This window comes from Alexandromys fortis, unplaced genomic scaffold, assembly GCF_014885135.2.
Source record: "Alexandromys fortis isolate MF-2015 unplaced genomic scaffold, M_Fortis_MF-2015_v1.1 scaffold_181, whole genome shotgun sequence".
Taxonomy (NCBI): domain Eukaryota; kingdom Metazoa; phylum Chordata; class Mammalia; order Rodentia; family Cricetidae; genus Alexandromys; species Alexandromys fortis.
This window is the reverse complement of record NW_026068069.1, coordinates 3,296,368-3,324,154: the sequence shown is the minus strand read 5'-3', so window position 1 is coordinate 3,324,154 and position 27,787 is coordinate 3,296,368. Positions and strand designations below refer to the sequence as shown.

General features: G+C 46.1%; 1 protein-coding gene across 3 annotated transcripts in view; it reads left to right on the top strand.

The window, feature by feature from the left end:
* Window positions 1-27,787, top strand: part of Gramd2b (GRAM domain containing 2B) — a 97,905-nt gene that overhangs the window by 47,574 nt on the left and 22,544 nt on the right. For all 3 annotated transcript variants that reach the window (XM_050120884.1, XM_050120886.1, XM_050120887.1), the window contains exons 2-3: window positions 23,836-23,955; window positions 27,410-27,521. In XM_050120884.1, coding sequence (XP_049976841.1) covers window positions 23,836-23,955; window positions 27,410-27,521 — 232 coding nt within the window. The remainder of the gene's footprint in view (window positions 1-23,835; window positions 23,956-27,409; window positions 27,522-27,787) is intronic.

Sequence of the window (27,787 nt, the reverse complement as noted above, 5' to 3'; positions counted from 1 at the left end):
GTTAAATATGTTTAGGAGGCTGGAGACATACATCAGTCAGCACGTGTTCCGTTGTGCTTGCCATGAAAACATAAGAACCCTGTGTGGTTTAAATGAAAACGACCGCCATAGGCTCATAGGAAGTGGCGCTATTAGGAGGTGTGGCCTTGTTGGAGGAAGTGTGTCACTGGGGGTGGGGTTTGAGGTTTCAGATGCTCAAGCCAGGCCCAGTGTCACCCTCTCTTCATGCTGCCTGCTGATACAGATATAGAACTCTCAGCTACATCTCCAGTACAATGCCCTGCCATGCTTCCTGCTGTGATGTCAAAGGTCTAAACCTCTGAACCTGTGAGCCAGCCCCAATGGAATGTGTTCCTTTATAAGAGTTGCCGTGGTCATGCTGTCTCTTCACAGCAGTAGACACTTGAGTTCAAATAGCCACAAGGGCAGCAGAGCGCACCTGAAATCCCAGCGTTGGGGAGGCAGAAACAAAATCTCTTTAGCCAGCTAGTGGGCTCCAGGCTCAGAGAGAGACCCTGCTTCAAACCATAAGGTAGAGGGCCTGGAGAGATGGCTGTTAGGAACATACTCTGCCCTTCCAGAGGACTGGAGCTCATTCCTCAGCACCCATGGTTCCAGAGAGTTCTGACAGCTGTCTTCTGCAGGAACCTGCACTTATGTGCACAGACACACAGATATGCATAATTAAAAAATAAAGTAGGAAGCCCGACGGTGGTGGCGCACGCATCTAATCCCAGCACTCAGAGGGCAGTCTCAAAAAACAACAACAAAAATTAGAGGGCCTAGAGAGACTCTTTCAGAGGACCTAGGTGCAGCTCCCCAACATCCAAATGGCTCACAGCCATCTGCTACTCCAGTTCAAAGGGATTTGACACCTTCTTCTGACCTCTGCAGGCTCCGGCGGGCATGTGATGCACAAACATACATGCAGGCAAAGCACCCACACATGAAACAGATGAACCGAAAAATAAAAATGCTATCCTTTTAAGCTCAAGGGCATGTGTTTAAAACTATAATATTTTATTTGTGTGTATGTGTGTGTGTTTGTGTGTGCACGCACGCATGTGTACACGAGCACATGTGGGTGCATGCACATATATTGCCGTATGCTTGTGGATATCAGAGGAGAATTTGTGGGAGTCAGTCCTCTCTTTCCATCATGCAGATCCTTGGGATTTGAGCTCAGCTCATACGGGCTCAGCAATAAGTACCTTGACCCACCGAGCCACTTGCCCCTTCAGATGTGTGTTTTTGATGTGAACTTAGGGGTGTCCTGAACAGAGAGAATGAGAAGAGGGGAACCTGGAGCCCTGTTAGCCAATATGCCTTTCCTGCTTCGACTTCGCTTTGCTTCCAACTTTGGCTCTGCAACCAACGCTTTGACACGTTAGGGGAGCCATTCTCCTCCAGCCTTCAGCTCCCTCCTTTGTAGAGGAATGACCTGGCTCGTTAGAGCCTTGCCAAACTAAGGAATAGGTCTTTGAAGAAGCTGCCCTACTTCTCAGCTCTCTTTGGTCCCTTTGTGTAGAGAACTCTATTAGCCTGAACAAACTGGAAGCAGCTTTTTAAATATTAGGAAAGGATCCTTGCTTTCCTTCATGGTTTGGCATCTTTATGAAATCTTTAGTTTTTTTCTTTAAATAAATTCACACCTGTTTAAGGTGGGACTACTTCTGGAACAAGCTAGACTCCCCCTCACAAACGATGGGTCCTTATCACCCTCAGCTGCGTTCCCATGACTCCATGTTGCCATGGAGTCACGGTGGAAATGCCTGAGTGAGTAACCTCACTTTAGCCTGTAACACAAATGAGGACCAAGCTCATCATCAACAGCGCTGCAGGCGTCTCTGGCGCACTTTGAGTCTGACGGTGATCATTCATTGAGTTGAAGAACACAAAACAAGATGAAAAAGCTCTTTCTTCAGAACTAGGCAGACACCAAGGAGTAGCAGCTGTCCCCTCGATCATTTCTCTTGCATTTGTAGTATCCCTTGTGTCTTAAAGACGCTTGTGTTTTCAGTGTAGTTGAACTTAAGGGACATTTTTAAAGTACCTACGTTGTTAGACTGCACTGGGGAGTCTCTGGCAAAGACTGTCCTTAAGAACGTTAAGACAGAAATCAATAGTTTTTTTTTTTAACTAAATTTATTCTTTTTTTTTTTTTTTTTTTTTTTTTTTTGGTTTTTCGAGACAGGGTTTCTCTGTGGCTTTGGAGCCTGTCCTGGAACTAGCTCTGTAGACCAGGCTGGTCTCGAACTCACAGAGATCCGCCTGCCTCTGCCTCCCGAGTGCTGGGATTAAAGGCGTGCGCCACCATTGCCCGGCTCTAAACTAAATTTATTCTTTAACATGTATAAGACATATCTGTTAGCAGGATACCACGTGATAGTTCAACGTACATCAGCGGAGAAACTGCAGTGGAACAAACAATAGGCCTGCAGGCCAAACTGCTGTGTGCTGTGTGCCCCGGCCTCTCCGACCTTCTTGGAACCCCGGGGATTATGACGTTGAAGACAGGCTTGAGCGTGTCAGCAGGAACATGGTGTACCTAGTGGGTGTAGCAAAGGAGCGACGTGACTTGACCTCATGGGTAATCCAAGCGCTTTAGAAAGCCAAGTTCAGAAGGCGTCGAGGACTAGAAACGTCAAGGGCAGCTGTCTGCCTCTGAGGCCTAAAGCATAGGAAGTAGGAGTGGCAAGGGCTGGGAATTGGTAGAATACGTGGTCACAGGCAAACAGCTGAGGCATTAGAGACACGTGCTGATGGAGGATCACCGCATGGAGCACTCCGAGCCATAGTGACAGGAAGTGCTATCTGTGATGTGACAATAGAGGTTACGGGGTCTTGAGCTGCCACCCAAACGAACCCTGAAGGACCCAGGTGTCAGAGTTCACAGGAAAGTGTGTCAGAGGATGAGGGCAGTAAGAAGAAGTAAAGGCAGCCAGGTCAAGAGTCATGTGTGGGATGTCAGACTTTCTCAACATGTGAGTTGAATAGAGGCCAAGTTTTATTGTGTTGTGTTTTAAACCCAAGCGAACTAGCCAAAGTGCACCTAGAACTAAAGAGTTAAATCAGTTTTCTGGTTGCCAAGAAAAAGACAGAAAAACCAGTCAGCTTTCTTACCAGCGATGAGTTAAAATATAAGTTGGAAAAAGAGGTGAAGATGGGCAACCAAAAATATGAAATGCCTAGTAGTCAATTTGGTAAGACTTGTGTAAAGCCGGGTGCTTACTAAAGCAAATGACCTGGATAAAGGGCTTCCTTCTTCAGGAGAGCTGGACATGACCAACAGTTCCTGACGTCTGTGTGGAACTGCAGACTGACCCTGGCTCTCAGAAAGATGTTAGGAATGACCCAGAGATTCCTCTGAAAGAGCAGGCCTTTGGAATGCCCAGGTGACGGCAGAATGATGGGAACACAGGCCCCAGCTCATCTTGGTGAAGCCATTGGGATGGAGCGTCAAGAAGAAATCCAAATTTCTCTGGAAGTATTTTCAGATCAGTGAAGATGAAGGAACTGGTTAGCCGTTTAAGAAACCTCTTTACTGCATAATTAAGTTCCTGGATGATCATGTATTTATACACAAAAGAACTGTGAAAGTACTGGAAGATATCATGAACCCTGATGTAAGTTTGGGGCAGAAAAGGGCTCATGGAGTTAAATTCAGAACTATGAAAGGAAAGATTGAGTGAAATTTAAGAAAATATGATATTCAAACAAGACATGCTAAAGAACCACCAATATTGGATGAGGTTTATAAAACATCAATTATTGCATGAATAATACATTAATATAATGGGATATTTTGCAGCATTTGTGAAGGTGCCATTTATCTCTATTCTTGGAGTAGAATAAACTCAGGGATACCTTAGATAATTTTTAAAATTGAAAAAAAAATCACATAGTCCTACTCTATAAAATTGCATGTGAATGTTTTGAGTGTTTCTGTTCCTTGAAGCAGGCCTGGGAAGAAGGTCACTGAGATCTTTCTCAAGGACAGTTTTGTGTAAATTGTGCTTTCTTGTGTCATTGACAGTTTATTTTTTTTTTTTACCCCATTGATGCCATTTTGGGTTTCCTAAAATGAACATCTATTATCATGGCAAGAGAAAAGAAAAACTTTATTCTAGGACGTGGTTTAGAATATTCATTTCCCTTTAAACTTGGCTGCCTACTTCACAGAAGCCATCGAAGTCTTTTCAACACTAAGATACAGTTGGCTGAACTTGGTGGAGATGTAACACCTGGAAGACTGTAGTTACATTACGGACTGACGTTCTGTAACGCCTGGGACCGCTGACCCTGAAGCCAGGCTGTACATCACAGGCTGTACATCCCACAGCATGGGGGCTGTGGGATGGAGATTGCCAAAGCTGCAGGCTCACCTCTGGGTGCCGAGGAGACTGCTTGAGGGGTTGAGTCATGGCCATCCCTCTTCTACTGTGTTGCCCTTGGCACTACTGCGTGTATATTGCTGGTCTTCTGCCGTCATACCACGATATACAGGTGTCCCGATCGCAGTCTGTGGAAATCTCCCCGCCTTTCCCTTCAACCGTACCCCTCACGTGGTTAAGTCAGGCGACTTAACCCCACAACAGGAAGACACAGACGTGGATGTTTATGCCCCATAGGACTTCACAGGTACCATAGTGATGGACAATCACAAAGTAGTTTTTCTGAGAATACACTATACAGTCTCTAATTCTCTAAGAGCTCCGCCAATGAGAGTCAGCTTAGAAACATGTTAGCAGTTACAGGCTCGTAATAAAATGTACTTCCATGTGCTCCAATGCCAAACAACAGCATCACTCGAATAACTGTGACAGGTCATAGGATTATATTAGTTTCCAAATCAATCACAAACACTTTTTATTTGGCTCGAGTAAAAATCTTAATGTGTTTTCTGTACATATATAATTTTTCCTACTAGCCTAAGAAAGAATTCTTTTTCTTGCCATGCATATAAAAACACTTTAAGGAGATTACCTGCCCCACCAAATACTTAGTAAAACAAAACCAGACAGGATTTGGATGTAGCATATGAACCCACTCTCCTAATCTAATTCCCGCACCTAGTATTTTACATAAGTCATAACTTTAAAGGAAATTTATCCAAAACCCAATTTAAGATGCATTTTCCATTGTCCACTCACTCTTGTGTTATAAGACTTCTAGATTCTTTTTTTTAGCCCTGTGAATCTGCTGCTTGCAAACACATCCTAAAATCTTACTTGAAATTTGCTCCAGTTTAAGATATGGTACAAAGTAGGTGTCAAAACCATTGTGCTTTCTTGCTCTCTCTCTCTCTCTCTCTCTCTCTCTCTCTCTCTCTCTATCTCTATCTCTCTCTCGTTTTTGTTTTTGTTCTTGTTTCTGGAGACAGGGTTTCTCTGTGTAACAGTCCTGGTCATTCTGAAACTTAGCTCACAGAGATCCGCCTGCCTCTGCCTCCCAAATGCTGGGATTAAAGGCGTGCGCCACCACCACCCAGCTGATCATTGTGTTCTTTTTCTGTCCACTTCTTCCCACCCAGACCCCGTTTCCAGGATATCTAGGTGCTATCCGCCATCTATCTGTTTGTCACCTAGCTAGCCTTGCAGCTTCTGTGATGATACCATAGTGGCCGCGTGCAAGTGACTTTTATGTGACTTAATTAACACTGGGTCCCAGATTATAAGAATAATGATACTGGTTGTTTCCATACTGTCTAATGTTAGTAGGACTTATTTCCATTTCTGTTGTGCCTAATTCGTGTGTTAAACTGTATCACAAATATGTATACACAGGAAGTACATAGTACATATAGGATTCAATACAATCTGCAGTTTGTATTGGCCGTTTCAAAACATCTATTCGTGGTTTCAAAACTTATATTCCATGGTCAAGGAGGGACTACTGTGCCATTGCTGTCTCCGCTATAACATTGGCCTCCTCTCTGCTGTCATGGAGACCTCACTTCATACATTCATGCTGTGTTACTAAGATCATAAAACAATGACCTATAGAGGACACGGATCTGTCTTCTGACTCCCTTCCGACACTGTCCCACACATGATCTTGACCTACCCTTTTCAAAGATCATCCTGAGAAATGTTATTGGGACGCAGTTGCATGGGGGCTAGGAATCTGGAAGCCTAAGAGTAGGCGATAGGAAGGTTCAAGGGCAGACCAGAGAGGGGCCCCTCCAATTGCCTCTGCTCTTTTTTACTCTGTTATGTAAATAGCTGCCTTAAAAACAAGTTGGCTCTCTGCCTTAAAAAGTGAATTTACTCCGTGTCCTTCCTGCCTGTGTGGTATCTGGGGAGAGACTGGGCATTATGGTTGCAACAATTGCATAGGAGCTATCTATCATAAAGAGGACACTGTAGGTGTTTGATTGACAGGCATAAGAAGATAGCCCTCATCCGAGACGTTCTTTACACCCATAGTTCTGAAGATGAAAATTCCTGAGAGCTGAGTTTTGCACCAGCTCCCCGGGTTTCGTTTGAAGCCCACATAGGGCACATTTCTCAGATGGGTGTGGAACTGTGTTTGGGAGGTCTGACCTAACCCTGCGGTCTCAAAGGCAGATGAGAGTATCTGTACAGAAGCCCAGACAGACTTGGAACCAGCTCAGTCCGCAGCCTTGCTAACAAAAGGTGTTGATAGATTGCCGTGTCTGCTGCAGATTGGGTTTCTCTCAGAACTGTCCCTTCGGCATAGGACAAGGGTGACAGGAAAGGGGCAGCTGTGGCATTATGTATGGTCCCATCTTCCAGCCTAGCCTACTGATAGTCCGTGTGCTTTAATACGTTCTATTATAGTTATGAGTCCATTCATGATGACCCATGTAATTGGAATCTCTTCCTCTAGCTCCAAAAGACCCCATCTGACCCAGATGTTAGATTAGGCAGTGGCATTTCTGTTTCTTCCTCTCCCCAGAATAGCCAGAGCAGATAGGGTCCCTAGACCATGACAGCATCTCTGTGGACTGCATAGGAAATGTAGCCCTTGAATTTCATACTGGTACCCAGTGTCTAGCAGTGTATCTACTAAGAGATGCTCTAGTCCACAGGCTCCTACCTCCTCCTGCACAGCATTAGTACCATCCTGAGAAAAACATCTGGATTTAACTCCATTAGAAACATCATCTGCCGCTCCTAATTGTTTTTCAGACTTACCATTGTGGTTTTATTGTTGGGATGGTTTTGTTTACTGGTTTTTCATGTGTACGTGTAGGGTGTACACGTGTATGCTTATGTGTGCTCTCATGTTGAGGGCATGCCTGCACATGTGTGCACATATGGGTGGATTCCTAGGAATCTTCCTCAATTGTTCTCTGACTTATTAACCCCGACCTCACAGATATAGCAAATCTAGGCTTCTGGCTTGCTCTGAGGATCCCTTTTCTCTGCCTTTTGAGAGCACTGGGATTACAGCTGGCCAGCTGTACCCACGCGTGATTTACCAGCGTTCTGGGGATCCAAACTCTGGTCTTACGCTGCACAGTGAGTGCTTTATCCACTGTGCCATCTCCCTAGCCCCGTTGTTGGTTATTGAGAAACCATCGTCTCCAGCTACACACTGTAGTAGCCACAGATGAAAAGATAGCATAGGGGATATGCTTCAAAATCAAGAGGAAGTGGGTGAAGTTGGCAAGGAGACAGGAGACACTGGATCAGCGTCCGAGTCTGTAGCTTTTTCTCTCTTGAACAGTTGCCTTCTGTTACCTCATTAGGATATAAATTTATTCGTCATCTCAAAAAGTAGGCCAGTTGAGATTTTTTTCTAATGAAACCCACCGCCACTGTTTCTTTCTGTAGTTCCTGGCTTTCTCCAACCAGGTGGCCAGTTCATAGACCCTCCAGAAGTCTTTTTAGAAGTCTGTGTTCTGACTTGAAGGAAAGCATAAGAAAGAACAGCTCAGGCCATGCAGATGAGACACAGCCTGTGGGTCTGGTCAGAGGAAACCCGCATCTCTTCATAAGACACTGAATATATGGTAGGTAGGCATCCCCTGGGAGGATGTCGCTCGGAATCTGCCTCAGGCTTCCGAGGCAGCCACAGATCCTACAGGAGACTCTTCTGTAGCCTCCCCCATGACCAAGAAGGAATAAATGGAGAAAGCCCATCCTGTTTTCTTCCGGTTCCCTGCAGCCTACAGTATCTGCACACTGCCCTTTCAACTCAAACAAAGTCCACACTGTAGCCCAGTGGCCACTCCCTGCAGAGTGGTAAGATCATCTGGCTTCGGTCACCAGACCAATTCCACTACCTTTCACCCAATTATTGAGAAAGACTGGGGAAGCTTCCTCGGTGCAGGTGAACTTCCCTGTCTTCACAAGCTCCTTGTGTCTGGCCACTTCCTGGAAGAACTGGAGGGCGGTGGCTGCCTCCTTGTCACCCGCCCTCACTAGTTCAGTACTCAGAGCAAGGTCCATCCCACGGGAGAAAATGTCTCCGGCCTTCCTTCGCCAGTATTCCTAAGCCCAGGGGATTCCAAGTGAAATCCATCCCCGCCTGCCACTGTTGATGACAATAGTGGAAAAGAAAGGCAATTCAGAGAGCCTGGATTTTAGGGGGGCATGCAGTTCTTGAGGCAAGTAACTTTACACCTTTGTGGGTCACATAGATGTGACAGGACCAGAACACTACCCTTCAGGGGCTGATGACCAAGCAGGAAAAGACAAGCATTCGTTCACAAGTCAAGTACTAAAGGGATGGCATTGCCATGGCAGTCATACTTCACAGGGCACGGGGAGAGAAGACAACGACAAAAGGGTCAGTCTCAGGATCCAGAAAGGCTGAGAAGTCAGAGCACCAAATCTCATTACAGATGGTTGTGAGCCACCACATGGTTGCTGGGAATTGAACTCAGGACCAGTGGAAGAGCAGGCAGTGCTCTTAACCTCTGAGCCATCTCTCCAGCCCCTAAATAAATCTTTTTTTAAAAAATACAGATCTCATGAGACACTGAAGCAGAGGCAGCCCAATCTAAGGCATTTAGGCTTCAAAACCAGAAATCCAAGTGTCCCTTGCAAAGGATCTATTCCATGTATTCATTTCTACTTCATCTTGTTGGCAGCGAACAACTACAAGGGCTTTGGAGGCAGAGGAATGTTGCTATCCTAACTTTTTTAAGTGGTTTGTTTTAGTGTTTTGTTTTGTTTTGTTTTTGAGGCAGGATCTCATGATGTACCCCAGCCTGGCCTCATTTTCACTTCTGCAACCAAGGATGACGTTTGACATCTCAGCCTTCTGCTTACTCTACCCCCAGAGGCTGGAGGTATATGCACGTACCGCCACATCTGGTTTTATGTGGTGCTGGGGTTTGAACCCAGGACTTAATGCATACTAGGTGAGAGCACTCTACCCAACTGAGCTCCACCCCCAGACAGTGTGATTCTCTTTGCTCTTTCCAGAGGTCTCATGGCTAAATTATTTTCCAATAAATATGTAAGGAGGTATCAAATATAAACTCAAGTAAAGAGGACTCCATCCAAGCAGGAGGCATTTTGGACCCTGGCTAAGCCAACCAAAACTAGAGGAAAAGAAGGAAGGAAGTCAGCTAGAAAATACTAAGGAGTAGACATCTGACTGGCCCTGGTGAGAGAAAGGTCATTGAACACACGCTCCTTTCAGAGGTCACCTTGTGTGGTTCCTCCTGATTCTCGTTGTCTCCAAGTCTGTGGAGAATGGGCAGAACCTGTCTCACATCCTCACTGAAAAGGCTGGAAGGAGGACCACGTGTCAGGTTGGTGGCCTTGATTAAGGACAGCAAAGCGCAGTGCAAACACGAAGTCACCTGGAAGAGACAGGTGTGCTTTCCTAGGCTATATGCTTTTATAGCAGGTAAAGAATATTCACGTTGCACGCCTTTGATCCCAGCACTTGGGAGGCAGAGGAAGGTGATCTCTCTGTGAGTTCGAGGTCAGCCTGGTCTACAGAGTGAGTTCCAAGATAGGCAGAACTGGTACACAGAGAATCCCTGTCTCAAAAAACAAACAAACAAACAAACAAACAAACAAAAAAACCCAAAAGGGAGTGGCGGGGGGAGGGGGGCGGTAATTGTCACAAATCGCATTAACTCTGAGTCTTTAGGGGCTGGACAGATGGCTCAGCATTTAAGAGCCCTTACTACTGTTGCAGAGGACCCAAGTTTAGTTTCCAGCACCAACAATGGACTGCTCACAACTGGCTGTAATTCTAGCTCCAGGAGATCTGATGCCCTGTTCTGGATTATGGAGGCAGCCACATACACACAGAAAACACACTTAGAGACGGATACGCATATGCACAAATAAAAATAAAGTATAAAACAGTTGTATCTAAGATGCCGAGGCAGACACTTGCTCGCAGCAGTAAGGCTCAATCATCTGCAGTTTCCCTTGTCTTAATACATGCAGAATATCTAACAGTATGTTAATATAGCTCTTAAATATTACTGTTTTAGTAAAATATGGAGGTATTGCTGACATTAATATGTATGACATATGGCAATAAATTCCTGGGAAAACAAATGCAAGTGAGAGATATTTACTTTCTTATGTAATTAAAAAAAATTCAATTAACTCTTGTAAAATTTCCCTTTCAACTTGATAGACCAAAAGCTATACTGTCTTTTGGGTTTTATCTTTTTCTTGTTCTTTTTGTTGTTGTTGTTGTTTTGTCTGTTTGTTTGTTTATTTTTGAGACAGGGTCTCACCCTGTTGCCCCGACTGTCCTGGAACTCCCTTTGTAGACCTGGCTGGCCTCGAACTCACAGAGATGCCTGCCTCTGCCTCCCTCCCGAGTGCTGGGATTAAAGCCTTGCTTGTTTCTCATAGGAATAGGTGAGCTGCTTGTTTTTCTTAAGTAAATGTATCTAGTTCAGGAGTGTTTGGGTTAGACTAAGCCTTTCATGGAAAACTGTTTTCTCTAAAGTATAGATAGATATCTTGTTTTTAAGAAATGCAATTACTTTTCTGGAAGTTGACTCTGGTTAATTTTTGGTTTGTTGCATTATTATTATTATTATTATTATTATTATTGTTATTATTGTTATTATTATTATTTTAACTTGGTCTCACAGCATTGTCCAGGCTGGCCAGACTCCAGAGCTCTTGCTGATCTTCCTGTTTCAACGGCCAAATAGCTGGGACTCCAAGCAGGTGCTTCCACACCTGACTGATCGTTAAAACCAGCATCCTGGATTTAATAATGCATAGTATTATACACACACGATACATTTCCTCATGGCCTCGGCCCCTCCCGTGCTGCGTTGATTACCCGGTGTCACGTGGCATCATAGGGTGAGCCTGCCTCGGGAAACTCCTGCGTGGGGAACACCCTGTGGTGGTGCACGCAGCCTGGAGTGGGAGGTCAGAACATAGGAGACTGGAAACTGTCACAGCAGGTTTGAGTTAGCAGGAAGCAAAGCCGAGGGGCTTCTGGGATACTCTGGAGTCCGGCTGCAGTGAAGACCGTGTCTTTGGGACTTTCGTTCCCTCTAACTTTTGATCTCTGTTTGTTGCTTTGATTCTCCTACACGGGACAGACGGAGAGAGTTCTAGGAAATCCAGGGCAGAGGGCTGAGGAAGACACAGTGGCAGTTCAGAGCGCAGCTTCCGCCTCCTGTGCCTCGGGTCCAGATGTCCCCTCCCACAGGCTATGGTCAGGGCAGGGAACTGGGCTCCGTGGAGAGAGAGGCAGGCCTCGAAACAAAAGCAAACATTGATCCCTCAGAGTCTGCCTTGTCCTATGCAGTGGTCCTGGCTTTTGTTTGTCCTTTTAAACTTTAAATTGCTTTCCAAAATTTAAGCTTCCGTTTTCAGCTATTTCTGAAATATCAAACCAACTTTTCTATCTTTTATAGGATTTGATCGCTGAAGGTTTATTAATATTGTACTTTATCTCGTTCCCCCCCCCCCTGCACTTCATGTACTTTTTTTTTCTTGGTAAGGTGCCTGTCCTATTGAAAGCCAATTCTCCCCTAAACATAGCTTCATCAAATAAATGTCCCCCAATATGTCTTATAAATGAACAAAAAGTGATTTGTTCTGATATTCAGCAATCACTAGTAAATGAACAGCCTCAAAAAATGATGGAGACAAAAAATAGGAAAACTGACGGAGTCTGGGAGGCAGAGGTGGAAGACGGCCACAAGTTTAAGGCCGTCGTGCTCTCCCTGGCTTGTTTAGGTCGATGAGATGCCTCTCAAAATCCAAACAAAAGCAAACAAACAAACAAACAAAAAACTCGCTACACTGGTGGAGATTATAGTCTGCTTCACAGTTGAAGTATAATTGGTATATTTTGTACCAAGCAAGGCAAGCGAATATACCCACGCAGAGGGTGTAAATAGCAAGAGAACTCCAGGGGCAGCACCAGTCTACCCGGCTGGAGAGAGGCTACTGCCTCCCTGACGTAGCGTCTTGTTATTTTTCTGGGTTGTTTCCAGCTGTGTGCGGCCTGAAAATGCTGCTGCTGAGAAATTATTTCACTTGATTGTGCTTTTCCTTGCTGTGGTGTCTACTAATAATGACAACAGTTTTCCAAGTCTCCATATGGTCTCAAATCATGGCTCACCAAATTGATGATCTATTTGAAGAAGTTTACATAATACTACTAATCAAGGGGGGGGGCTGCGATCGGCCTTTGTATCCCCTCGCCTCAACCCTCAATGGGGCCCTCTTCCAATGGGTCTTGTCACCCACATTTGAAAAGGAAATTACCACGGTGGTTTGAAACAAAATGCCCGGATAAGCTTTTTTTATAGTGCCAAGTCTTGTCCTTGGATGGTGATGTTGTCTGGTCAACTAAGTGTGAGATTCAGTTTCCTACAGCCAGATATGGGGAAAGAAGAGCTCGAAGCTCATGTCCAAAGGGGAGATTATTGGACTTGTCTGGAGGCCGTGTGAAGGGGCAGAGTATATGCAGAAGGAGACAGGATGAAAGAGGCCACAGCATGTCCCCCAGGGTGGAGGGAACTGCCAGCTGTTCCTTACTGTTCAACTCCAAGGGCCTGGCTTTCCCTCTGTGTGTTTTTAATATGAGCTGCTTTTCAGTCACTTCAGAGTAGGGATCCTGAGCTGTGAACACTGTGGAGTAGTTCTGGGAGTTGCCCGAGGCTTTGAGAGAAATGCTGTCATTGGGAAGACAAGCTCAGGTTGGGTGGGAAAGGACAATGCCTCACCTGCCTCCGTAGGAACAGAGAGAGTTCTGTAAGGTTCCAGAGAGACTGCTGTGGCTCAACCCAGGGTTCCAAGCTGGCAAACCACCCCCTACCCCCGCCCCCATGCAGCATCGTGTACTCTTCTTATTATTGGTTTCTCTTAGCCTTTTTTGATTTGGTTTTTATTAGGTACAGTTTTCTACCCATTGCCCACATCTATCTATCATTCCTAAAGCGAGATTCATCAAACCCTTCCTAGCAGGTTGTTTCCTCTTGTGACCCTAAGACTGTTTCCTCCCCCGATGACCTTGTCTTGCCCTATCCAACTCAATATTGTCTCTGGATTACTTCCCTTGTGCAAATCTGCTTCTTGCCCTCAGATTCATCCCTTGTCCACTTTTCCATTTTCTTTGTCTCCGACCTCCGCGTGTGCCATCCGTGCCCACTGCTGGGAATAGAATGCTCCAGAGATGTGCGTGTCCTCAGGTCCCTGGTGAGGAACGGTAGGCACTCAACTTCTCATCCCATTCCTCCTACTTAATCCTCACCAATGAATCCTCATTAATCCCCACTGCCAATCAAACGAAGTCAGAGACAGTCCCCTCTTCTGTCTTTTAGCTCTCAGCTGCTTCCTGCCACCTGCCCAGGCTTTAAAAAGTCAAAGGGTCACCACACAGTGTTGTACTTCAGGGCTTCCCTCCTTTTCCTCTTCCCATTAGAAGACACCTCTACCTCCCCAGGGGTATCTTCATGATCGCTCTGGTTCGTCCCACCAGGAGAGACTACTAGCACAATTTTTTTTATTTTTTTATTTTTTGGATTTTTGAGACAGGGTTTCTCTGATGTTTTTGGTGCCTGTCCTGGAACTAGCTCTTGTAGACCAGGCTGGCCTCGAACTCACAGAGATCCGCCTGCCTCTGCCTCCCGAGTGCTGGGATTAAAGGCGTGCGCCACCACCGCCCGGCTACTACCACAATTTTAAGCCAAATTTGAAGCAAGCTTTAATTAAATACTGGCCAGGAGGATGGGTTCTGGCCAGGACCATCCCAGGGTTCCCAGGAAATGGCCACACGTCATGTTTTGCAGAGACTTAAAAGGCCAAAACCTACCATTTGCCGCATTTCCCGTCAGGCTCAAGCAGGGGCAAGCATACATCTTGATGTATGTCCTGCCCACATATCCTCCTGCCCACCTGTGCTCAAATGGGTCAAACAAACAGGACCAATGTTTATTCTTATTTTTAACTGTCCTTACTGCAAACAGAACCCTTAACCTGCAAGGTGTGTTTTTCCCAATTGGCCTCCCATTAACATGCAAGGTGGATTGTTCTTCTTCCTGTTTTTGATCTCACACTATCACTTATAGTGTGTTAAACTTATTTTCAAGTCCTCAAGACTTGAGAGTATCCACCTGAAAGAGCAGAGTCTAGCATTAAGAAGAAATCCACTTATTTTTAATGTGAACTCTGTATTTTATAATAAAGAGCCCCCTTTTTCTGTTTCTGTTTTTCTTTCTTAATGATCCTTACTTTTTTTTCTGTTTCTGTTTTTTTTTCTGATTGTTAATGTTATTGTTGTTGATTTTGTCTTCTATTTGGAATCCCTGTTCATTTAATGCAAAGTGTCTAGCTTACACATCTTAATTTTCTTGCTTTTCCTCCTTTTGATATTTTTCTGTCTTGATACTGTCTTCCAGCACTTATTAAAGACATGGCTTCACTGAGAAAATGACTAGTAAAGACTTGAAGTTGAGAGTGTCCACCTGAAAGAGCAGCCCAGGCAGTGGTTCCTCCTGGGAACAAGCAGGGTGGCTGACTGGAGTGTGTGAGCATCAGAGAGACCAAGAAGGTAGATGGGCAGGTCCTAAAGCAGCTTACAAACTATAACCAGGGTTAGAACTAAGAGTTAGGAGACAATTGGGCTCTCCTTCTCCACAATACTGTGAATTAGTTTTTTGTTTATTGTGTTGTTATTGTTCAGTGGGAGCAGGGTTCTGTACCAGGCCACGAACCAACTCCCAAATCATGACACAGAGACTTCTTATTAGTTATGAATGCTCAGCCTAGCCTAGGCTCATTTTACCTTAAAATAACCTGATTCTCTTTGACTACCTTTTGCCTTGGGGCTTTTTACTTTTCTTTCCGTCTATATATCTTGCTTTCACTGCTTCTCATGTGTGCTGGCTGGTGGATGCCTAGCTTCTTGCCCTGGGCGTGATCTCTCTCATCTCTCTCCTTCTCTCTCCTCGTTCTCTCCTCTCATTCTTCTTTCTCTCATTTTTCTCTCTCTCCTATTTATTCTCTCTGCCTGGCAGCCTGCCTGTCCATTTCCTGCCTAGCTATTGGCTGGTCAGCTTTTTATTAGACCTATCAGGTGCCTTAGGCAGGCAAGGTGAATTGAACACAACACATACATACATCATTAAACAGATGCCACAGAAACAAATGTAACACACCTTTATGTAGTTAAATATTCCCACAAAATCTGGCCATCTCTGAATGCCATTTACATTTTTCTTATTTAAGAATGAGGGCCAGGAATAGGTGCAGTAGTTAAAGTCCTACTCTCCCCCAGGGGACCTGAATTCAGTTCCCTGTAGGCACTTCTGAATATAACTCCAGCGCCACAGAATCCAGGCCCTTCTTCTGAACTCCACAGGTACCTGCAGCCATATGTGCACATGCACACATTAACACATGCACACTCACACATGCACATGCACACATATACACATAATTAAAAGTAAAATAAATCTTTAAAAACAATGATGAGACTCAGTTAAGTCTAGTAGCTTGAGCCTATAAACCCAGCTACCCTAGAGGATGAGGCAGGAGGATTACAAATTCAAGGCCAGCCTTTGTAAGTTAGCTAGACCCTGTCTCAAAGTGAAGGAGAGTTGAAGACGTGACTCAACATGTATGTAGCATGCTTAAGCTGTGGTTTCATCTCTAGTACTGGTTAGGAAGGGAAATAAATAAAAGAAGGATGCTAGACAAGCCTGTCCAGATTTTGTTGTTCATGGGTAGAGAGTGTCCCCTGCTTGAGGACAAACCTATCGCCAGAAGGATGAGGATGTCCTTGGGCCCCGTTCCAGTATGGGTGCCCTTGTTTCTTGTACTTCAGAGTTTAGTATCCTTCAGTCATGATCTTTCTGATGTCTTTCCCTCTTGCACTATGCCCTCAGCTGCCTGCGCGTAGGCTGTGGAGGAGCGTCGTGAAAGATCCTTCATAGGCACACCTTGAATTACTCTAGTGTGTCCAGAAGCTTCTCGCCTACACTTCCTCATACACTCAGTCTGACAAGCATATCTCTGTTCTGGTCTGAGCCACTGACCCTGGCGATCTGAGTGAATCCTATGTGAATGAGTGTTGTACCTCTTACTTTCTGTTTTTTCTTGTTCAGGAACATGGGGAGTTACTCTTCTTTTGGAGGTTTTATTCCATTATTATGACGTGGCTTTTAGAAGTACTCATTTTAAAGGCCCTGGAAACTTTTCTAAATGTTTAAGGGTTTTTTAAAGTGTCTGTGTGTAAGCGTGTGTGTGTGTGTGTGTGTGTGTGTGTGTGTGTGTAGGCCATAAATCTAGAAAAGGATTTTGAGAGGAGCAGGGATTTAAGGACAGGAGGGACAAGATGATGGAATACATGTGACATGAAACAGAAGAGGAGGAGCAGGGAACCAGCCGGAGGAGGGCAGAGGACATGAGGAAGGACAATGGAGAAGAACAAATAAGGACAAAGTAGAAGGACAAGCATATAAGGAAATGCCATAGTGAAACTCATTACTTGGTGTACTTACCTTAGAAATTAATAAATAAAATAAGCAAAGATTAAGATTTTAATGGGATTTTTTAACTCTTATTTGTAAAAATCAAAAAGCCTAACAGTCATTATTAAAGTTATTAATCATAGTCTATGTGTCAGAGACTCTGCTATCTATTTTATATATATATATATTGTTTCATGCTTCATTAGAAGGAACCCATAAGTATCTCTATGTCTTGTGGGTGTAGTTTCCAAAAGCTCTACCAAGGCAGTTTGACAATTACTATAATCTTTTTAAATCCCACGACTTCTGGTGCAGGAGATGCATCTATACTGTAGGTATAGTCAGTCATACACACGATTAAGATAAAGATATTAGTTGCAGTGTTCTTTGCATTTGCAAAACCTTAAAATCTCCCTAACTGACCATCAGTAAGGAACTGGTTCAGTTATGAGTCACTGGTTACAGTGGAACACTCTGCAGGCATTGAAGAAGAACGAGGACACTGACCATGGTGACTTCCATCATCCCACTGCAGGAGGCTGAGGCCGGAGGGCCTTGAATTCCAGTCTAGCCTGGGTCACATAGAAAGACCCCGTTGGACAGAGGAAGGGAGAGAAACAGAGAAGGAAGGAAGGTGATAGTGAGAAAGATCTATGCATACTGATGAAGAAAGAGCACCAAGATACAGTCCTTTGTGTTGTTGTTTTTGTTGTTTTTAAAGCAAAATGAATCTGACATGATGGCTCAGCAGACAAAGGCACCAACCTACTGCCAGGTCATCCCTGGGACCCACACAGTAGGAGGAAAAAACTACTTCCACAGATTGTCCTCTGACCTCCAGCTACACACACACACACACACACACACACACACACACAAATAAAATAATAAACAAATAAATAGGCAAGTAATTTTCTTAAACTTAGGAGGCAGAGAAATGAATGGCCCAGCGGTTGAGAGTACCTCCTCCCCTTACAAAGGTTCCGAGCACCCATGTCAGGCAGCTGGAAGCTGCCTGTAACTCAACTCCAGGGTATCTGACACCTTCTTCTAGCATCTGCAGCCATGTTTACCTACCCCACCTCACCCCACCTTATACAGAGACAAGATTTAAAGCAGCTCTAAAACTATCTAAAAGCAAGGTATAAAATAGGATGCTGTCATTTACATTGACAATATATGCACATACTCATTTTCCCAGAGTCTTAACAAGAAAGGCACCCGAGTTACTGGGGAAGGAAATACCTCTGTGGAGAGAAACTGAGCCACCGTGAAACTAGTAGAAGAAGAATTTGTCTCTCTCTCCATTTGTAATGTACAAACTGCGTTGGTGCTTACGGTATCTGTTCTGAAGTACAAATGTAGACACATAACTCTGCTAGAAAAGGACAAACTAGGTTAGAATTGTAAACCAGGGGCTGTTGTTATACAGTCTGTCTATACTGGGATATTCTGCCCTTACCCTTTGGGAGAGGCTGAAGGGCCTTCTAGTCATTTTTCTGCCTACTACCAACTTCTACACTTTCGCTTCACACCCTATGCCACTGTAGTTGTTGAGGTCAAAGACTGGGCACCAGCATCCCTAACAAGATAGGCCCAGCCGCTTGTCCTCAATACTCCATTTAAAGAGAGGCTTAGTGGTGAAAAAGCTGAGAAAACAGATTTGTTTAGTGTGACGACATTGGGGGAAGAGAGCAAACAGAAAGTTCTGGTAAACACCTCACCCTCACCCAGACTCAAATCCATCTTTGAGGTTCTGATTGGAAGTCTAGGTTTAAATAGAAGACAAGAGGATGCATAACTCTGCAGATTTGGTCAAGGAATGGTCCCACCCATCGCTGGCTCATTCCAGTCTCTCTGCCAAGGCTGTCTGATAGGGTGTTGGAACTGTGTGAGATCTGTTTCTAGGAGACAAGCTCTTCCTCTGACTGGCACAGATTCCTGCCTTCTTCTTCCAGCGGAGATTTCTGGGGGTGTCTTTTCACTAGTCTGACAGCCACAGGGAGAGTAAAGTTTCTTTCGGGGCATCTTCCCTCTGACTGTCCAGTCTACTTCCTCCTTAGGGAAACTAGACCAACTGTCGGTATTTTTACAGAGGGTGTCACCCAGCAACTCCCAGAACCCTCCTCCATCACTAGAGGATAAATCTTCTCAAATATCGCAGCTTTGCCCGCTCTTTTGGGGAGCCACTGAACTAGCAGGCAACACACCAGACAAGGGTCTGAGGGACCCCAGTCCAACGACTCAGTCTTCAGCAATAGGGCTGCTTCTGACCTGGCCCTGATCTCTACAGTCCCGCTTCCAGAAGTTTTCCTACTTAGATCCTCTTTGATGGTAAAGGGTATAGTTTTTAAAGAGGTGGCTGGAAAACTACCCTAACCTTTATTAGCAGCAGAAAGCTTAGCGACACACTATTTTAATGCCTTCACTTAGATTAACACGGAATTGACATTGTAATTGGGAAGGATCCCAGCTTCCCGGACTAAACCACAGCAAGGTACTTGATGTCATTCACCTGAGAAGCAGTTTAATCGTGGCTTCTGCCTAGTGGCGATGTGCTTACAAGAGAAAGGAATATTGGATGTCCTTTAAACTCCCAGGGACAATCACCAGAAGAAATGATACTAACCTCTACCTAAGAAATCTAATTCTGAAAAAAAAAAATGTGAAATCTAAATTTAAGTCATCATCAGATTAGTGAGGTCTGGGAAATGAGAAACATCGACCTTTTGATAAGGGTGGTTCAACCTGTTTTGATTTGTGGATTGTGTAACAATACGTGGCGGTGTTAAACTAAAGTCAGCTTGTCCCAGCTAGTATGAAATGCAGTCCCTTAATAGGCCGGGGCAGGTTTATTTGTCGATGCTAGCCATCCCATTGTTCCCAGATTCCTACTGAGAGGCGTTGTGGGCCCAAAACTAATACTGACTTGAATAACTCAGGTGGGAGAAGAAACAACCTGCCAAGGCAGATGGAGCTAAGGCCTGTGCTTTTGGCGGTTTCTGTTCCTTCTGTGGGTACTCAGATTGATCCCCAACCTAACATCGCTCACCGAGAAAGCTCTGAGCCTAATAAAGACCTTTCCAAGAAATACTCGTTGACAGAAACTGATTGGATTTCCCAACTGATTCTTTCAGGCTTTGTCCGTAAAAAGGTTTGTCTTCTTTTTTAGAAACAACAATGAAACCCTGGTTTTGTGTCCATGAGCAAGTTAAGCCCGCTTGACTTGATTTTCAGTAATCTTCCAGTTCCCGAGAGCTGAAGGGAAGCATTCATTGGGTGTCCTCAAGAGCAGCAGGGTGGGCCTCCACGGTCTGGCTTCTCCGCGGGTTTTAGTCTTCTGCTGGCAAGGCCTCCAGGTGAGGGGCACCTGCAGGAAAGTTACTTGTTGGGAATTAGCACCCTTAAGCCCTTAGCGCCTTTAAATAAACAACACCCTGAAACTGAATTGGCCCATGGTTGGAATTCACTTCCTCTTTGAGACAATGCCCAATTACAGATGACCAGCAGAATAGAATGCGAAGCCATGGGAAAAAAACAGAAAGTGCCTAACTTTGAAAAGACTTCTGGTAGTCATTCAATAAGGAAGGCGATGGGAAGAAAAGTGAATAACCCAAGGCATTGAGTTGGCTCCCGGTGAGCTAGGAAACCACCAGGAGGGGCTAGAGAGATGGCTCAGGAGTTAAGATCGTGGACCGCTCTTTGCGGAGGACCAGAATTCAGTTCCTAGCACCTGCATTGACCGGGCGACTCACTGCCTGTAACTGCAGCTCCAGAGAATCCAATGCCTCTGGCCTCTGGGGACACCTGCACTCACCTGTACACGTACCCATACGTGGATACAGACATATCATTGAGAATAAAATAAATTCTTTTAAAAGAGAAAGAAACCAGCAGGTACCTGAAGGGGACCAGGTAGGAAAGGCCGTGAAGCCAGTGTGCCCCCAGTAGGGGCTGTCAAGCCGAGAATCGGCACTGAAGATTAGCGTGTGCTCAAAGAGAGGGGAAGAGTGTCTTACACTGAACGTTTGTAGGACGTTTAGTGACGTGTGCTGGAGACTCCAGTGCTAACCTAGAGTCTGAGAAACAGAACTACCACGTGATAAGACCTTCAGAACCCTGCCCTGTACAAAAGTGCCTGCCCAAGTAAGGTTGGTCCAGGAGGAGCTAAAATCCAGCCCAGTTTGGATACCCTGCAGCTTCTAGCTAGGCCGTCTGTGCTCAAAGCAAGGTACATCTGTCTCTGCCGAGCCAAGTATCAGTAGAGCCACCTTCTACGTGGCGCCTAGGAGGAGCAGCTCTTTCCATACAAGACAGCCATGGCTGTGCCTCCAAGAGACACTCTGAACCTGTGCAAAATCTAGGAAATATTTAAGTGGATGGTGAAATGAAGTCATTTCCCACGTAAAAGAAGTCAGTCTCTCTACTGAAAGAAAGGTTCCAGAGTGGATTTGTGTCTGGTGAACTTGAAAGAGGTGTGTGTGTGTGTGTGTGTGTGTGTGTGTGTGTGTGTGTGTGTGTGTGTAGATGGACAGATTGATCTTTGGCATTAGAAAGAACAAGCATGAAGGCTGGAGAGATGGCTCAGCAGTGAAGAGCACTGGTTGCACTTCCAGAGGTCCTGAGTTCAATTCCCAGCAACCACACCGTCGCTCGCAAACATCTGTAATGAGATCTGACTCCGTCTTCTGACGTGCATGAAGACAGAGCACTCATCCACATAAAATACATGAACAGAGAGAACAGGCAAAGATGGCCCGTCTTACGTGGGGTTTCTATTGCTGTGAACAGACACCATGGTCACAGCAACTCTTATAAAGGAAACCATTTAATTAGCGCCAGCTTACAGCTTCAGAGGTTCAGTCCATTATCCTCATGGTGTGCAGGTAGATGTGGTGCTGGAGAAGGAGCTGAGAGTTCTACATCTGAATTGGAAGGCAACAGGAAGTGGGCTACAACACCGGGAGTAAATTAAGCCCAGGAGAACTCAGATCACCCCCGGAGTGACACGTTTCCTTTGCCGAGGCCACACCTACTCCGACAAAGCCACGTCTGATAGTGCCATTCCTAACAGTTTAACAATGCCACTCCCTTTGGGAGCCATTTACTTTCAAACCGCCACACGGCCTCAAAGCCTCTTAACAATTCCTCAGCTCTTCAAGACCACAAATTAAATTGGTCCTGAAGTTAAATAAAGTACTTTTCTCCCTAAAATTTTAAAGCAAAGCATTTTTTTTCTACCATCTAAACCAAGCTGGTCCCAAGCTCACAAAGATCCGCCTGCTTCTACACCCCAAGAGGTGGGATTGAAGGTGTGTGCCTCCACACCTGGCCCAATCAGAGTCCCAAGGCTTCGCGTGTGCCTCTTGTCATGTGTGTGGTACGTGTGAAGTAAGCGGTACAGTGTGGACTAAGCGCTTCTAACATACCTTGAGAAAAACTGAAGGGGGCGAGGGTCGGTCCCTGTCCTTCCGTATTTATCAACTACAAAATGAGAGCCGCAGCCATTTCTGGGATTAGTAGTTGGTTTTGCAGTCTTGATTTCAGTGCTAGGATATCATTCCCATTGGGTGCGGCCTGCAGCGTCTGCATGCTGTGAAACAGGGCTAGTGAGCACACACAGAGCTTGGCCCCCCTGCGTGCTAACCTCCTGCCTGCTCGCATGCAAGTGGATACACCACATAGGTGATCAATTAGATGAAGATCAACGGATGGGTCACGGCGATGCTGTTCTAGTGCATCTGACTCTGTGCTCAGCCTCACGAGAGTGCTCGAGACCTCAGAAGTGTGTCTCCTGAGTTTTTACAGCACAGACTAAGATCAAAGACAGTCTGGACCATGAATACCACCTTTGTTCTCCGTCGGTTTCCCGCTTCCCACATTGAAAGTCACCCCAAAGCCATCTTCATCTGCCAACTGCTGCGCCGGCTTCATCCACCACCCTGGCAGTCATCCATGTGTTGGTAGTTCAGTAAGCAAAGCCTCTTAATCTACCTTCTTCTCTACTCCCTTCCTGTCTCTTTGACCAAGGTCAGGCTTGGTCCCCCCCCCCCCCCCCCCCGCCGTAGCCTATTCATAGCCTGCTGCTAATGCTAACACTCCGTGTTGAGTGGGTTAATATAAAGTTGAATGCAATTCTTGCCCCACCTTGGAAGTTCCACATTGAATAAGGTGAATAAGTAGGTGAGTTGGGGGTGAGAGAACAGAATGGGTGGGTAGATGGATGGATGCGTGAATGGATGGATGGATGGATGAATGGATGGATGGGTAGATGGAATTAGAAAAAGAATGTGTATACAAATACCTTATGAAGGGACAGAACTAAAATTGGTTTGAGTTCTGTGGGCAAGCTATTCAGTGAGGGCCCCAGATTTCCTGCCTATAAAAAAATGAAGGTATAATTCCTACCCAGCCTGGGTGGCTGTAAAGATTAGTGTCTGTAAATTGCTTAGGGAAGTGCGTAGTTAAAACAACAACCCAAAGTGTGACCGTCATAAGTACAACAAAAGGTGATAAGTGACATAAGAGAAGTGCAAACAAAGAGGGTGGGGGTTCCCAGCACCTGCAGGAGGCCACCCAACTGTGTGTGAGCTCTGCGCCTGCGCACAGGGCCTCTCCCAGCCTCCAGGTGATCTGCAGCCCAGCACACGCCTTGGCTGGGCAGAGCTGAGCAGCTTGGGGCCACAGTCACAGAGAGCTGAGCAAGTCCTGGGCGGTCAGACCTTTACAAGTGAAGCAGGTGTCACCTGCAGCTACTGTCCCACAGAGTGGCTTTAGAATGGAACCTGGGAAGGACCCCAGCTGTCAGGGAGTTGACAAGGCTGCCAGTGAGGAGTGAAGACCATTCCTCTCTCTAGAACCAGAGGGCACCTCATCATGTCTCCGTCCACCTCCCTCCGGATGGCTAAAGTGAAGCGGTTTTCTTTCTTCTCCAGCTCGGAGGCCGAGAATGGTGTGGAGGACAGAAGGAAGAGCAGCAAGTCGCCAACAGCCCAGTCCCCTACCTCATCGGTGGAGGCCGAGTCCCCAGATCAGAAGAGAAGCCTTGGCCTGTGGTGAGTCTTCAGTGGATCCTTTGTTCTCGGACTGGTAGGGAGCGCTGTGGTTCTAGTTTTACGTTTGCCGTTAAGAGTGTGGCTCAACCTTGGCAACCTTGGCCCTAAGAAAGCATGCCCATGGTCTTTGCCCTGTCTTCTGTTTTCCTAGCAGGATCTTTTCCTCCTGCTCCCTAGCCTCGCCAGAAAGGCTGCCTCTTTCTGGAAACGTTAATTTGCTGACCGAGGAAACCAGCGGGTCTGCACTCAGTGCCGAATGCACCCAGTGTCTGCTTGGCCCCCACACAGGCACACCCAGCCCTCACATTCCTGGAAGCCACAGGAAAGAGCAGAGGAGAACACATCCCAGGGTTCTGCAGAGCTGCTCGGGTCCTGAGACTGGGGCTGTGAAGGAGACCTGGTTCGACCGTGAGGTCAGAGGAGTGATGTAGTGTTTTAACACAGAGCTGTGGGCTCCATCACTCCCAGAGGCAGAAACTGCCGAGGGCAAGCTTAGAGATATGTGTGGCCAGAGGGATAAATGTGCAAAGTTCAGTTGCTGTTGCTGTTGCTATTTTCATTTTCTTTTTGTACTGGGGAGCAAACCCGAGATTGAACACATTGTAATTGTTCTACTGCTGAGCTACATTCCCCAGTGCTAAATGTAGATTGTAGAACTTTCCACCAAGGGAGACTGCTCTCCTCCCCGTCATTATAACTGTTAGAACCTTCCTCCTCTGCCAGGAGAAGTTACCCAAACCCTTCAACCCCGGCTCCCCACCTGCATCTCCTTTCTAAATCAATGCCTGCGTCGTAACTTCTCACCCAGATTTCCCTTTTTGGGTACCACTGCCAATTGTTTCAGTCTTCCCTGCACACCCTGTTTGTAGTGTCTCGTCTTTCACCCTTTCTCTATAGCCGTTTCCTGGCAGAGCATCCTGCCCCACTCACCAAATGACTGTCCCCGACAAGAGGGCCGTGCGTGTACCCTCCCAGTTCTTTCACTGTGACCGACTGGGGAGTCACCTTGCAGATGCTTGGCTTCGTTCTGACTTCCCCCAGGCTCCAAATGAGAACTGTGCGTGCGTTGTAGGAGATGTGGGAAACCACGGAGGGCACGCAGTGGTGCAGAGGGCCCTGCACTGACGCTCTGCGCGCGATGTCTGGAAATTCTTAACCATTTGTGGGCCTTCACCTTGCACGGGGCTTTGGTCTTGCTTGTGGGCAGCTATGGGAAGTGAGAGTAGCGTGACCGAGAAGGTGCAGAGAAGTCAGTATTATGCAAAGAAGCTTCCTGTCTGCTCCACAGACCAGCCTCAGACCAGCCTCAGTACCACTGTGTCTATCAAGTTCTCAGAGAGAGGGCTGCCCATCTTACTGCGTTTGCCTCCCATGCATAGTCCTTCAGAACACCTGCCTGCTGCCTTCTGATCCCATTAACATGGATCGAACCAGCAGAAGTGATGCGTTCCATCCTTGTTTTATTTGTTTGGGGGTTTTATTTGTTGTTGTCTTTTTGTCTTCTTGATGTTTTGTTTGCTTTGAAATAGTCTCACGCTATAGACCAGGCTGGTCTCGAACTCACAGAGATCCGTTTGCCTCTGCCTCCCGAGTGCTGGGGTTAAAGGCGTGCGCCACCCCGGCCCAGTGTCATTATTATTTTTGACTTTTGTAAAACTACTTATCTTTTCAGGTCGAGTATAGGCAAACTCAGAGTTAAAAAAAAAATCATAATAATCGCAGAATTCCCAGGGAACACATTAGCTAGCCCAGAAAGCTGAGAGTTCTCTTTCCTGAGATTTATGTATCATAAACCGCTGGAGGAAGCATGAACTTCGTACAGCCTGTGTTCTCATAGCAGAGAAAACCAGTGCCTACTGCCCGCCCAACTTCCATACGTCTGTCCCTCTGTGGCATTTGAACTCATTTAGATTCCTACTAAATGTACTTTGAACCAAATCGGTCGTTTCAGTTTAAGAAACTGTAAAATGATGGGCATTCTGTATACTATTTTTAGCCACTAGCAATAAAGCAACTACATAACGAGAAAAACGCATTTGCTCGTCAGTTCTAGAACTCATACACGCTTCCCACTTGGAAACGACTGCTCTCAGTTGCAGGGTCGGAGATAATGTACAGAGTCACACACACACATCTGCTTAAAGTGGGGAGCCCGGCTAAAAGTCACCTGCCACCAGAATTCCGGAGTTCTGGCCTCTGCCTTTGACAGACAAGGGAAGATTTGGGCTTTAAGGTGGTGTCTGTCTGTCTGTCTGTCTGTCTGTGTGGTATGCCTCGTGGGCACGTGGTAGGGAGGGTTATGTGAGCCCATGTGTACACACTGAGAGACCAGAGGAGGAATTCACGTATCCTGTTGGCTCTTTCTCTCCCTCTTATTCCTTTAAACGGGGTCTCTCACTGAGCATGGAGCCCATCATATTCAGCTAGGACGGTGGCAACAAACCCAGCAACGGCCCCCATCTAGCCGACCCAGTGCTGAGGTTACAGACGCACACAGACATGCCTGGCTTTTTACATGGGTGCTGGGGATCCAAGACCGGGTCCCCATGGCTGAGTAGCGCTCACTCTTTACCCACTAAACCGTCTTCCCAAACCCCACTCTTGTTTTTGGAACATCCTCTGTAGCCCACGGTGGCCTCACCTGCACTCCTTCCTGTCAGCCAAACTGCAGAAACGGGGAGATCTTTGGAAGAAGTGAGATGTGTGGGCTAATGGGCCAGACAATGCCCCCTTTGATGACCTGGAGAGGCACTGTAGCACAGGGGCTCTTCTGTGGAGCACCACCCTCTGTGGGTGGAGCACCTCCTTACACAGCATTGCCCTCTGGGTCTTCTCAACAGGCGCTCACTCCCTACAGGTGCTGTGAGCAGGACCAGAAAGCAGATATGAAATGAACCTGTCAGACCCCTAATCAAGGCCTCGGGCCGTAGCCCTCTATGTGCTAGAATGGCAGGCACGCACTACCATGCCCAGTGTGCACTACCTTTAACAAAAGGAAGAAAAAACAATGTTTGATACGTGTACCCACAAGCTCTCGAAGAGTAAAGACTATCGTGTATGCCTAAGGCCTCCAGCACAATGCTCCACTTAGTTAATTCTTATTAAATACTAATGGATTGTGAGATTAAAAATATCCTTTGATTGAGCATCAGCTGTAGTTTTATTGGGTGATGGGCCTCGAGGACTCCTCTTCCTATTGATTTAAACGCTTTTGAACTGAGAGAATTACTTTTACATCTCAAACGCCCTTTCTGCAGTTCATCGCAGCAGCCTGCTGAGATCATCCCAGTCACGGGATGCGCAAATGCCCTCGGTGTAGCGAGTTCTGATCTGTATCTAGAATTAAAAAAACCAAATGTCAGTCTTTCTCATGACGTGGTACAGCAGTGAGGATTTATAATGCATTGACATAAACAGTTTCCTTGTGTAATCTGCGTGGGTTTTATTTCCCCAGGTCAAAATCCAGTTTTGACGGTTCCTCTTTGACGGGCGATAAGAATGAGTGTAAAGCCGAGAGCAAGACCGACCCTAAGACTGAAAGAAAAAAGTCTTCGTCGTCCAGCCAGGTAATGAGGGACTGCAGTGTGTGTTGGCTCTGAGGGCGCCATAGCCCCGGAGCCAATGAAGAGTAAGAATGGATAAATGTGGTGCTCCACTAACCAAGGCCAGAGTAGGCACGGGGTTTCGAAAATGTGAAGGACAGATGGACGCTGCTCGTCCGGCTACCTGATTCCACAGTTGACCCATCCACACACACACAGAGGAGTATGCAAGACTTTGGGACCGTCAGGAGCCTGACCATCAGATGCTGGTATCTCACGGATAATATGAG